Source organism: Ptychodera flava, chromosome 14 (genome assembly GCF_041260155.1).
Source record: "Ptychodera flava strain L36383 chromosome 14, AS_Pfla_20210202, whole genome shotgun sequence".
NCBI classification, from domain to species: domain Eukaryota; kingdom Metazoa; phylum Hemichordata; class Enteropneusta; family Ptychoderidae; genus Ptychodera; species Ptychodera flava.
The window spans coordinates 31,523,667-31,536,000 of record NC_091941.1 but is presented as its reverse complement, the minus strand read 5'-3'; the positions used below and the strand labels follow the sequence as shown (position 1 = coordinate 31,536,000).

General features: G+C 36.2%; 2 protein-coding genes across 2 annotated transcripts in view; one reads left to right on the top strand and one right to left on the bottom strand.

Annotated features, from left to right (window-relative positions):
* LOC139150151 (pinin-like) overlaps positions 1-12,334 on the bottom strand; it is a 45,812-nt gene that overhangs the window by 5,178 nt on the left and 28,300 nt on the right. The window lies entirely within an intron of this gene.
* Positions 2,033-4,953, top strand: LOC139150150 (melatonin receptor type 1A-like). Its single transcript, XM_070722333.1, has 2 exons — positions 2,033-2,377; positions 3,208-4,953. Exon 2 carries the CDS (start codon positions 3,316-3,318, stop codon positions 4,342-4,344), a length of 1,029 nt encoding a protein of 342 aa, XP_070578434.1. The 5' UTR covers positions 2,033-2,377; positions 3,208-3,315; the 3' UTR covers positions 4,345-4,953.

Here is a 12,334-nt window from a genome sequence, read left to right as displayed (position 1 = left end):
CTGATACATAAAAATCTGGCAAACTACAGATATTCTTGATACATAGAAATCTGGCAAACTACAGATATTCCTGATACATAGAAATCTGGCTAACTGCAGATATTCCTGATACATAGAAATCTGGCAAACTACAGATATTCCTGATACATAGAAATCTGGCTAACTACAGATATTCCTGATACATAAAAATCTGGCAAACTACAGATATTCTTGATACATAGAAATCTGGCAAACTACAGATATTCCTGATACATAGAAATCTGGCTAACTACAGATATTCCTGATACATAAAAATCTGGCAAACTACAGATATTCTTGATACATAGAAATCTGGCAAACTACAGATATTCCTGATACATAGAAATCTGGCTAACTGCAGATATTCCTGATACATAGAAATCTGCCTAACTACAGATATTCCTGATACATAGAAATCTGGCTAACAACAGATATTCCTGATACATAGAAATCTGGCTAACTACAGATATTCCTGATACATAGAAATCTGGCTAACTACAGATATTCCTGATACATAGAAATCTGGCTAACTACAGATATTCCTGATACATAGAAATCTGGCTAACAACAGATATTCCTGATACATAGAAATCTGGCTAACTACAGATATTCCTGATACATAGAAATCTGGCTAACTACAGATATTCCTGATACATAGAAATCTGGCTAACTACAGATATTCCTGATACATAGAAATCTGGCTAACTACAGATATTCCTGATACATAGAAATCTGGCTAACTACAGATATTCCTGATACATAGAAATCTGGCTAACTACAGATATTCCTGATACATAGAAATCTGGCTAACTACAGATATTCCTGATACATAGAAATCTGGCTAACTACAGATATTCCTGATACATAGAAATCTGGCTAACTACAGATATTCCTGATACATAGAAATCTGGCTAACTACAGATATTCCTGATACATAGAAATCTGGCTAACTACAGATATTCCTGATACATAGAAATCTGGCTAACTACAGATATTCCTGATACATAGAAATCTGGCTAACTACAGATATTCCTGATACCATCTGTTTTCTGTTTGTTACAATACCAGTGCCATGCTTGACATCTTTAGTTCAAACTATGTCTGGGGATCCTTCAACCATCCTGTTTCAATGCAAGAGAAAAAGCTGTTTCCTTCTGTACTGAAAGCCTTACTAATCGATGGTTATGATTCACAGCAACATATTTGATTTTAATCAAAACATTACATATTTACATCATAAAATGGCTTGAATGCTTTCACCACAAGACTTTCTTACAAATTTATTGTCTTCAAGAAGGTGAAAAGTGGGGGTGATAGAGAGGAGGTAAGCATCACAAAATATAGACTGATCTGAAAGGCAAAACATAACCTTACTTATAACGACAAGTTAGCATGCAAGGTGAGCGACTCCTTGCTTTAAAATGGAAATGCGGCAATGAACACACATCAATCTGCCACTGCACATTAATTCCCCAATGCCTTCACATGTTTTCCTACCTGACAATTTTTTTCTAATTATTAATCTATTTCCTGTTCTCCTTGGCTGTAGCAAGTTGCTAGGAGACACACGTCAAAGGATGATGAACAAAGAATAATTGTCACCTGACCAAGTACCCTTAGATATGCAACAAGTTCACTAATTACACTCTGCCTTGATTGGCAATCATAAACCTGGGACCAGCACTTTTGACATCTCATTAGTAAGTGCTCTCTTCATCTGTACAGGGAAAAACACAAGTTTGTCACTATATGTCCTGGTAGATACACTCGTGATAATGCAGTTAGTTAAATTCCCCCTGCCGGCACTACTTCAGTGAGATCACCATTACAGAATAATAATCGAGGAGGAATGACGGTAATTATCCTGAGGATAGTAGGTACCACAGTAACACACTAAGAGAGATATTCAGTCAACGTGCAAGGCTAGTCAGACAACGCTGAGAACACCGGGGGAAAGGTTACATTTGATTGGCAGTTGGAAGCCTTTCATAACACTTGTCGTCTCAGCCGGCACACTTTGACGATGGCTAAACACTGATGGAGAGATGTGACTGAGACATCACAACGAGAGTGTGCAAGAGAAGTGTACTGGATGAAACTGGAAACAGGACACCAGGTTTTTGCGGCTCAAGTCTTACAAAACAGACATGTCCTCATCCACGGTGCATTGCATCCTCTAGTCCATGGCAGCACTATGCTATTGAGACACACCAGAAGCCTAATGCAACTGTTAGTAATTCACACGTGTTTCAACCAATGATGAGATACATTTGAATCTCAGGGAAAAAACTAGCCAAGGACTGAAAACCACTGATATGTCAACATCTCTTTCCCGCACTGTACCGGAATCATATATAAGGTATGGCTATTACTTATTTTGATAACACAACCCTTTTTTTTCAAAACATAGTTTGTACCTAAACACCACAGTCAATTTTCATCGAGAATGAAAATGAAATTTGATGAAATATCTGAGTACTAACTTTAATTGAACTGATCAAATACTGCCTTCAATTTAAACTGTCAAATATATCATTTATAGTTTTGTATCATGCAATGATTTCACAAGCGAAACTACAAGGACAATCCGCAAATCCTAAAAAAGCACAAATACAATACTCTGACTTCTGACTTTTCAGCAGTCAAAATATAACTTGTGACACTTCAGAAAATTGGTTTTAAAATAATCCAGGACCTGCTACTCAAGGCTCTTGTACATATTTCTGGACTCTGGTGCTCATTAGCTATCAGAGTGACATTTTGATTTTTTTTTCTGACGCTGAGACGCACACGTCAGAAGAATTGACACCTGAGAGTCCTGACAGAAATATTGCGAAGATTTTCAATGAAAAGTGGGAAAGGTGTAGCAGCTTAAAATATCAGTGCATTTATATCAAGGCTGTCAGGGTTTCCAGCAACATCGAGTGATTTCTTCATATATGACTTGACTAGTCTCCAATACAAAAGATGAAAATTGACACCTTAAGTTGTCAGCACTGAATGGGATCAGCTTCATTGCAGCAACCCATCAATAATTCAGGGGAAATCTAGATGCACATGTTTTTCAACAATGTTCAGAAGATATCACATTCTACATTACTCAAAAGAGACTCGGTTGTTAATCACGTGAACCCCGGACGTGAACAAGCAGTGAGTGATATCAAAACCCTTTTAAAACCTTCTTTGCAGGCTTTCACGCTCAATCGCTTTTACCAGGATGCTCTTTAGACGTAACTGAAGAACTTGAGTGGGCTTCAGAGCAGCAAAAAGAGATTTATTCATCAGTCTGTTGGGAAGATGGAACTTTTATCCAGTGAAGCTCTGCCATTGTTACACAATGATAGCACTGCTGACGGCAACCACAGCTATGGTCAACAATCTCTAGCATCACCATTTTCATCAGTTGCCTGGACGGCCATTCAGGTTCTGGTAATGACTCTATTCTCTGTCAGTGGCACATTTGGAAACACACTGACAATAGTGGCAGTGTTCAAGACCACTAAACTGCAAACCATACCAAATTATTTCATAGTTAATTTGGCAGCTGCAGACCTCATTGTATGTTTGCTACTTGAGCCGGTCTACATCTGTACCATCATATATCAAGGATGTTTTCTCTCACAGAGGCTTTGCCAAATGGTGGCCGTGGCTGCCGTCACATCCATGGGAGCATCAGTCCTGAGCATGGTTGTCATTGCAATTAACAGAAGCATCAACATAACCAAACCAGCACAGATATACAAAGACGTTTACACCAAGACAAAAACTATGTGGATGTGTGCGGCAATATGGCTCCTGCCACTAACTTTCTCCCTTCTGTTTTTGATGCCGGTGAAGTTTGCAGAGCTACAGTACAATCCTGTCATATTATCATGCACTCTGGTGCCTTCAGTGGCAACAACGAATGTTGTACTGATATTCAATATGATGAGCCTTGGTATCTGCTACTGCATAGTTCTGACTTGCTATATCAAAATATATAAAGTGGTACACCAGAACCGTAACAGGGTCTGCGACCTAGAGAATCAACCGAAGCCCGGTACGTCTGATGAAAATCCTACACCAGTCTCACTTTGCAGCCGTGCCAAGCAAATGGAGCTTCAAGTTGCCGCCAATCTTCTGATCATCTTTGTGCTGTTTTCAATATGCCTTTACCCATACATGGTGGTGTCGTCTCTCGGAGCTTCCATTGATATACACTCCTCCATGGGATCTTTCGTTATGATGCTGGCATATGCTCATTCATCCGTAAATTGCATCATCTACGCTTGCCGAAACAAGGTGTACAGAGAAGCATACTACCGTATCCTAACGAGAAAATATTGACTCCAAGATGCCTGATGCTTATTACTGTGATAATTTGACAGATGTAGCACAGACGAGAACCCTGACCGACAAGAGGGTTAATTTCTCAGAAAATTATCAACAGTGGACAACAGGCCACATCAATCGTAATAATTGACACTGTGACAATAGAAATACAATTCCTTAATTTTGGTGTCAACCCCCTCCCCACAAAGATAAAACTCCATGGTGTGAGATTGGTTCAGGAAAACTGCCATTTACTATGTATGAATAACACCAACTTCTTCAACGCACACATTATGCACCATCTACATGTGAATATAGATAAAGCAACTTTATGTTTACACTATTTCAAAGTTTCAACAATTCTATATTCTTCTGTCAGAGTTCAAAGCATGTTTCTGTTTTTAGGTTGTTGTGATTTGCGTGCCAAATTTTTCTTGATGGACACGGACATAGTACTGCATCAAAGCTGTGCTATCACGTTTAGTTGAGTCAACATGTTTTAAACCATACACCAAATACATGCCCCTGTGTGTGTATTATAGTACTATCTCTTCTGTTGAGTTTCTGTTGTCTGTTTTGCTTTCATTGTTGCTATTAAAATATTGCATTTATTATGGTATCACAGTCTTATTTTCTGTATTTTGATTTTTTGTCACAGCATAAGCCTTAATGCAATTTTGAAGCATGCAAAACAAATTGGGGTCTTACCCCTCCAATCCCAAACTTAGGAATTGCATTTCTAGTGCAACAGCTTTTATGATCGAAGACCCCTTAGCAACCTCATGAGTTAGAACAATAGCATCATTTCATTTTGCTAGAATAATCAATTATTTGTCCATTTCAAAGAAGTATGAGCAAAGAATGACATATTTAGCTAGTCTTCTGCTGATTTCAGCACAAAGTACGTGTCAACTCAAGGATTGTGGTTGAAACCTTGTTATGAAATGTTTATAATGTTAATCAGAGAAACTTGAGAACACAATCAGACTGAAGTTAAACACCTCAACTTGGCAAAATGAAAAAATGAAAATAAAATGGAATTAAAATATTAGAAAAGCTAAAACATTAATATGCCTATTGGTACATAATATGCATACATGAAGGCTGACAAATGCATTTAGCAAGACTTACAAAAGTTAACGGGAAAAATGTAATATTTCAGTGGGTGTAATTTGTAATTTTTCTGGTATTTTTGTTCAATATACCAATAACTTGTTCTCCACCTACTGCCTGAGGATAATGAGATAACACATATTTTGGTTTGTCAATGTTGACAGTCAATAATGAATAGCAATTGGTGTTTTTATTGCTAAATGAATTCATGTCTGGATCACGTATCCATTTGTACACGATAACGATACATGTACATGCTGTTCAACCGCTGGCACCGGGATATGACAAGAATGTCATTCTTGGTTTGAATTTTCGCTGGATTGATGCAAGCCAAGAGTTTCAAATTCCATTTGAAAAACATGCTGCTCAACTATTGTTGGTACGGTAATATAAGCAAAAGGTATTGATCTCATAACTTGAGCTGTTCACCTACAATTGCCTGTGAATTAGTCCACGATCACCATTGCAAATAAATGGTTTAGGCCAAACTATGATGATGAAAGCATTAAATGGCAATGAAAAACCAACAAATCATTTTGTTTTTCCTGAAGGGGATTAAATTGACTTTTTACAGTGTTAAACCTTATCCTTGGCTCCACTGAGATCTGCTTTCACACTTGTAAAGAAGTTACCATGACAATTGAGACATGCTTTTATTTGATGACTGTCATAACCAGAGGGTGGAATACTTGATAGCTTATCGGGCAAACCATACAAGATATATGTTATATAGTTGACAACAAGACAGCCTTAGAATGGAACAAACTGTCAACGAAGCAGGATAAACCACATTCATCTGTTTAAAGGAATTAGAAAAAAAAATTTATACCTTTTAGAATTGTCAATATAAGAACTAAATTTAAGACTTCTAATGACTTCAGCATTTTTACATTTTTATCTTGTTTGTAAAAAAATCTGGATTTTCAGAGGGCAGTGGACTTGTTCTAGCTCTTTGTTCTCACTGGAATTGAAACTATACTATGATTTGAATACATATAAGGTACACTGGAATTACAATAGGTGGAGTGGGGATGAGGAGAGGTGATATCACTTTTGTGCGACTTTTTTTCATTTTTCATGAAATTTTTGCAACAAAACTCTACAGTTGTACTCATTGTAGCATAATTAATTGATGAACACTTTACATGCATAAGGTATCATAAGGTATAACTGATCAGTGGCTTACAGAAGTATTCCACTGAAGATTTGAAAATTTTGCATGACATATTGCTGGCTGAAAATGGTAAATACATGCAGCTGGCTATTTGTACAGTACTGAGCTTGAAAGGAAACACAAGGATAAAATCTTGTCTGTACTTTTGTCATAAATTTTCTGAAAAGGAAACTTACGAAATGACAATTTGCCTGCTTTCCAATAAACATAAACACAGATGCACTAAAATGTCAAGAAAGTTACTGACAATCTCTTCTTTTGGAGAACCACTGTGAGAAAACATCAATACAATGGTGTGCTCGTTAATCAACAACCAGAGTACTCCCGGAAATATTTGCATGCAAAAAAGACGAGCTAATGAACCTTTACGTCATGCTATTCTGAGAAAACGCACACCCAGCATAAAATACTTCCTGAAATGTCGTTCTTCGCTAATTGTGACATTTTAAGCATGGAGTCCAGCTTCTATTCTCTCAGCAATGATGTTATGAAACTCATTGGCTATGCCCCCATGCTGAGCCTGGTAATATAAGTCACTTTCATAAAATATAGCATCAATTACTTTTTCAGATCAAGACTTTTCAAAAAACTGCAGACAATGGAAAGTTATATCCTTTTGGTCCAAAATTATCAAAATAATTAAAGAGTAATTCATAAAAATTTGTAAAATGTTACACTGAAATTTTGGTGGGAAAAATTACAGCACTCAAAGGGTTTATCTTTGCCAATCCATCCCTATAACACTTTTAGACTTAATGTTTTACAACAATTGATTTAAATTGCAATGAGCATTCGAGGAGGAATGATGTACAAGCATAAACACGTAATCATTTTGTATGCCTACAGAGTATAGTGTACTTGTCCCAGTAATTCAATATTTCAAAATAAACATTTTATGCAACATGTATGTATTCCATTATGATATTATTTTCTATGAGTCTTTTCATGAGCAAGTTATGTAAGACTGTATAGAAAATACTGTTCACGATTGAAAATTTAAAGGCTGGTAACGCAGAATTTGACCCATGCTATATATCTGACTACACTGTTGATTTGTTTTCTGTCATGACTGCGTACAGGGAGTAGAAAATCACAGGACTTCATAAACATAAAGGTGATTTTGCATTCATTTTCCACCTGTTCTTTAACACTGTAGTCACTGTGCTAAACTGGGGATACTTTCAGTATCAGATAATGTGATTGGGTCTCGCTTTGAATTGTACAAGGACTTTGCAAGGAATAAACACATCTAATACACAACAATGAGCATGCCATCTGTTGTATTGGAAACATAGAGACAGCCATACTTGATACAAAGTCTTGAGTTAAACCCTTGCTGGGTATAATCTGGTTACTCGATATATCTCAATATCACTTATTACACTGCTGGTAGCCTCAACTTCTGAAAACTAGGGACATTACTTACTCATTTTTTGTGTAAAATTGGAAACTTCATCGTTGGAAGCCATCATCAAATTCATCCTGACAGGCTAAAACACTCCCAATACACTGACAACAGAGCATCACAATACAAAGCATATCACCATAAATTGATACTCTACTGCGGCACTCATCTCTATCAACCACACATGGGAATATGCAACAGATAAATGCATTTCTTTTGGAGTTCTTTCATATCCTAAGTCAGTGCTTGCCCATTGGTGTTCATTTACATGAAAACTCATCAAAGCTAGCAAATAATAATAATAACACAATGTTACTACAATCGCTACATTGTTGTATCTACATTGGCAATACCACGGCCTTTAAATTATTCAGAGAAAGATTACATTGATTTTCGATCATGTTATTTCTTTGAGTGAAATGCATGGCTTGTGATACAATTTGTGATGTTCCTATCTAACATAGTAAAAATCTCCTCATAAACCAAATTAGGAATGATGGGGAACAAGTCATCATTGATGACATAGTCCCCACTTGTTAATGGGTACTTTGATTACAGGTCCTCGGAGAGAATAGAGTCCTGTTCATTAATTGGGTCTGTGATTAAAAATGCTGCAATACAGATGGGGCTTAATGGCCAAGAATGAGTTCCATGGTGGTGAAAACTTAAAACCAATCTGGGCAGCCACCTTAATTACAAAAAAAATTCATTATGTATATGCAAATTGGCAATTAATTTAAACGATACCGCTAAGTGTCAATGCATTGTATTACCACAGACAGTTGAGAAAGAGGATGGGAAGCTACCGCTAAGAACAAAAGAACTGTGAAGAAGCGACGAGCTATCTAGTTTGGAATAATGAGAATGTGTGAATCGATTTTTGCATAATTATCAGCTGGACGATAGCCGCTGCTCGACATCCAGTAGTTCGCAGTGAAAAAACTTCATTGAACTTATTTTCAGCATAAAGTTGTCTTTCGGATTGAAGTCGGATTCTGTTATCCTAAAGATTGATTTATTCCTAGATGCGACAAAGAAACATTGCATTCCTTCTGAATGGGATTATTCTCTGCTACGAAAAAGGTGTTTACTAGTTAAAAGGTGTGTTTAGGAAACACTGAATGTAAGGCCTGCAAGCATTTTTTGCGAGATTGTGCGACAGTTGGATGGTAATTGGATTTGTTTGTCAATTGGTATGCAAATCCAACGTAATTTATCCCAGCATAGTTCGTTCGAAGGAAATACCACAGCTTCCCATCCTGTTTCTCGACTGTCTATGGTATTACAAGCACTGAGAGATCAACATCTCTACAAAATTTCCTGAAATTTGATGCACTATTCTTGAAATATCAGCCTATGAAAATTCATTAAATATGCAAATCAGCAGTTAATTGACATGATACTACTACATATAACAAAACAAATTAATGTGCATATGTATGACATAGGTCAATATCCTTGTACCAACTTTGAATGATATTGGTTGAAATATGTCTTGAGGTGGATGAAAAAATCTTCACAAAATGGCCACAAGGCAGCCATATTGCATCCGATTGTGAAACCAGTTGACATGTATATATATGACATAAATCAATGTCCTTGTACCAACTTTGAATAAAATCGGTTTATACATGTCTGAGTTATGGCTAAGGACATGAAAGAATCATAACAATATGGTAACCAAGCAGCCATATTGGATTATATTGTGAAACCAATTGACGTGCATATGTATGATATAGGTAAATGTCCTTGTACCAAATTTAACTAAAATCAACTGATACGTGTCTAAATTATGGCTCCGGACGTGTAAATATCGTAACAAAATGGCCGCAATGCAACCATATTGGATCATATCGTGAAATAAATCAACATGTATACAATATGACACAAGTCAATGTCTTTGTACCAACTTTGAATAAAATCGGTTGAGACGTGTCTGAGTTATGATTCCAGACACGAAAAAAACTGTAGCAAAACAGCTGTCACATATGGCCATATTGGATCATATCATGAAACAAATCAATGTGCATATGTATGGCATAAGGAGTAATCCTTGTACCAAGTTTGAATGAAATCACTCAAGGCATCTCTGAGAAATTTGCGTGAACAGACGGACGCATGCATGCACACACGGACATGACTAAATCTTTTAAGTCCCCGGCTGATGTCCATGGGGACTAAAAAAGCAAGATTAGGGATTGATTTAAAAGTCCCAGACGGGCATTTGATCATTTCCTTGTATAAAGTTTTGATTACATGAAGCTTTCCCTAGGGATCTCCTATAATAATGGCGTACCTTGTACTTTCACTTTGAAAAATATAAGAATGACTTTTTGGGCATAATCATTGAGGATCCAATAGTACAGAATCCTAGTCAATCAGTGAGGTGTAGGAGACAAAGAACATGTACAAAACACTAAAAATGTATTTCTTTTAGACCAAGTGGTGAAAAAAACTTACAAGGATAAACTTCAAGAAAAAGCTTTTCACTCAGGAAAATGGATTGAAGAGACAGATTGAGTGCTGAGGCTATTGCTTTTAATAATTTTGCGAAGCCATTGATATTGCTATTTGGTCATTTCAATGACAAGTAGGAGATGAATCAGTGATGTTCTGTGTGCTATTTTAATTATATAAAATCTCAAACACTGATGTGAATATTTGTATTGGTGTAAATCTCTTTCCCATGCTGTTGACAGTTTAACTTGTATCCGGTTTGACATTCAAAATGACCTTTGTGATTAAAGTTTTGAGAATAAATATGATGATAATATCAAGATAAATCTGTTCAGCAAGCCAGTACATAGGGTAATCAAGTATGTCTAATGCAAGTGTCTATGATAGACAGATGTAATATTGAATTCTGCATGTAAAATGTGAAATCTTTTTGTCATGCTCTGAAGACTATCTATTCAGACACAAGCTTGCCTTCTTCCCCACTATATGCTCAGAGCTTATAATTATGGTGATAAGGTATTTATAAATTGCCTTTATCATCATCTTTATCATTATTGTTGTTGTTGTTGAATAAACTGCCTGCAATTATAAGAAATGAATCAATCAATGAAAGAATAAAAATTCCAAATGAGAGCTTGACTTCATGTCAATTGGGTAGAGCTTTTAACCACATCACTTTCGATTGATGCACTGTTCACAAAGTTACCTCACAATACTCAAAGTTCAAATGCTTTTAAGTCCTGTTACACAAGGTTGAGACTCGGGTTCAAATAAATGTGGTGGAACTAGAGTTGTTTTTAGGATGTTACACAAAGTTGGTATCTCTTTACATAAGGATAAAGGAAAATTATTCATGTCAGCAGTTTGCATTCAGGGAAAGTAGTAAACATAGGCAGCACTGTATAATTCTTTGAGATTCCACATCAATAAGAGAAGCTACATTCTTTTTCTTTGAACTCGCCACCTCATGTCTGTCTAAAAATAATAATACTTGAAGTAATTTGTGTTAACGCTCTGCTCAGCATCGAGCACTGTAATTTCCCACCAGGACATCTGTATACTTCAAGATATATATATATATATATATATATATATATATATATATATATATATATATATATATATATATATATATATATATATATATATATATATATATATATATATATATATATATATGGTAAATATAGGCCGACCAGCGGGAGATACAATACTTGTTCAAAGGCAGAGGATAAAAACTGTGATAGTTAAAACAAATACAGTAAAATACTGTCCGACTGGCAGGAAATAAAACACAAGTGACACAGACTAAAACACACAGACATTTCGGGTGCAACCCTTCGTCAGTACTGATATATATCGTATATATGTGTGTCTATTTGTATGTGTATGTATATGTGTGTGTGTGTGTGTGTGTGTGTGTGTATATATATATATATATATATATAGAGAGAGAGAGAGAGAGAGAGAGAGAGAGAGAGAGAGAGAGAGAGAATAAATATATATATATATATATGTGTGTGTGTGTGTGTGTATGTGTGTCTGTCTGTTTGTGTGTCTGTGTGTCTATATGTTTGTGTATGTCCGTGTGTCTGTGTCTGTGTGTAGAGAGAAAGACAGAGAGAGAGAGGAAGTGAGAGAAAGAGACAACTTGGGCCCACATAGTTGCTCATCAGAATCCAACTGATTCAACCAAACAACTGTAACTGAGCACTGCTCTCACTTGCCTTCTCAAAATCTGAAACTAACATTGGATGTACATGCAATATGCAACAGTTCTTTAAATATTTACAAAAACATCTTGCAATTCAAAATCTCAACCCTTATCTAGAATTCTGCCTTGCTGGCTTTGCTCA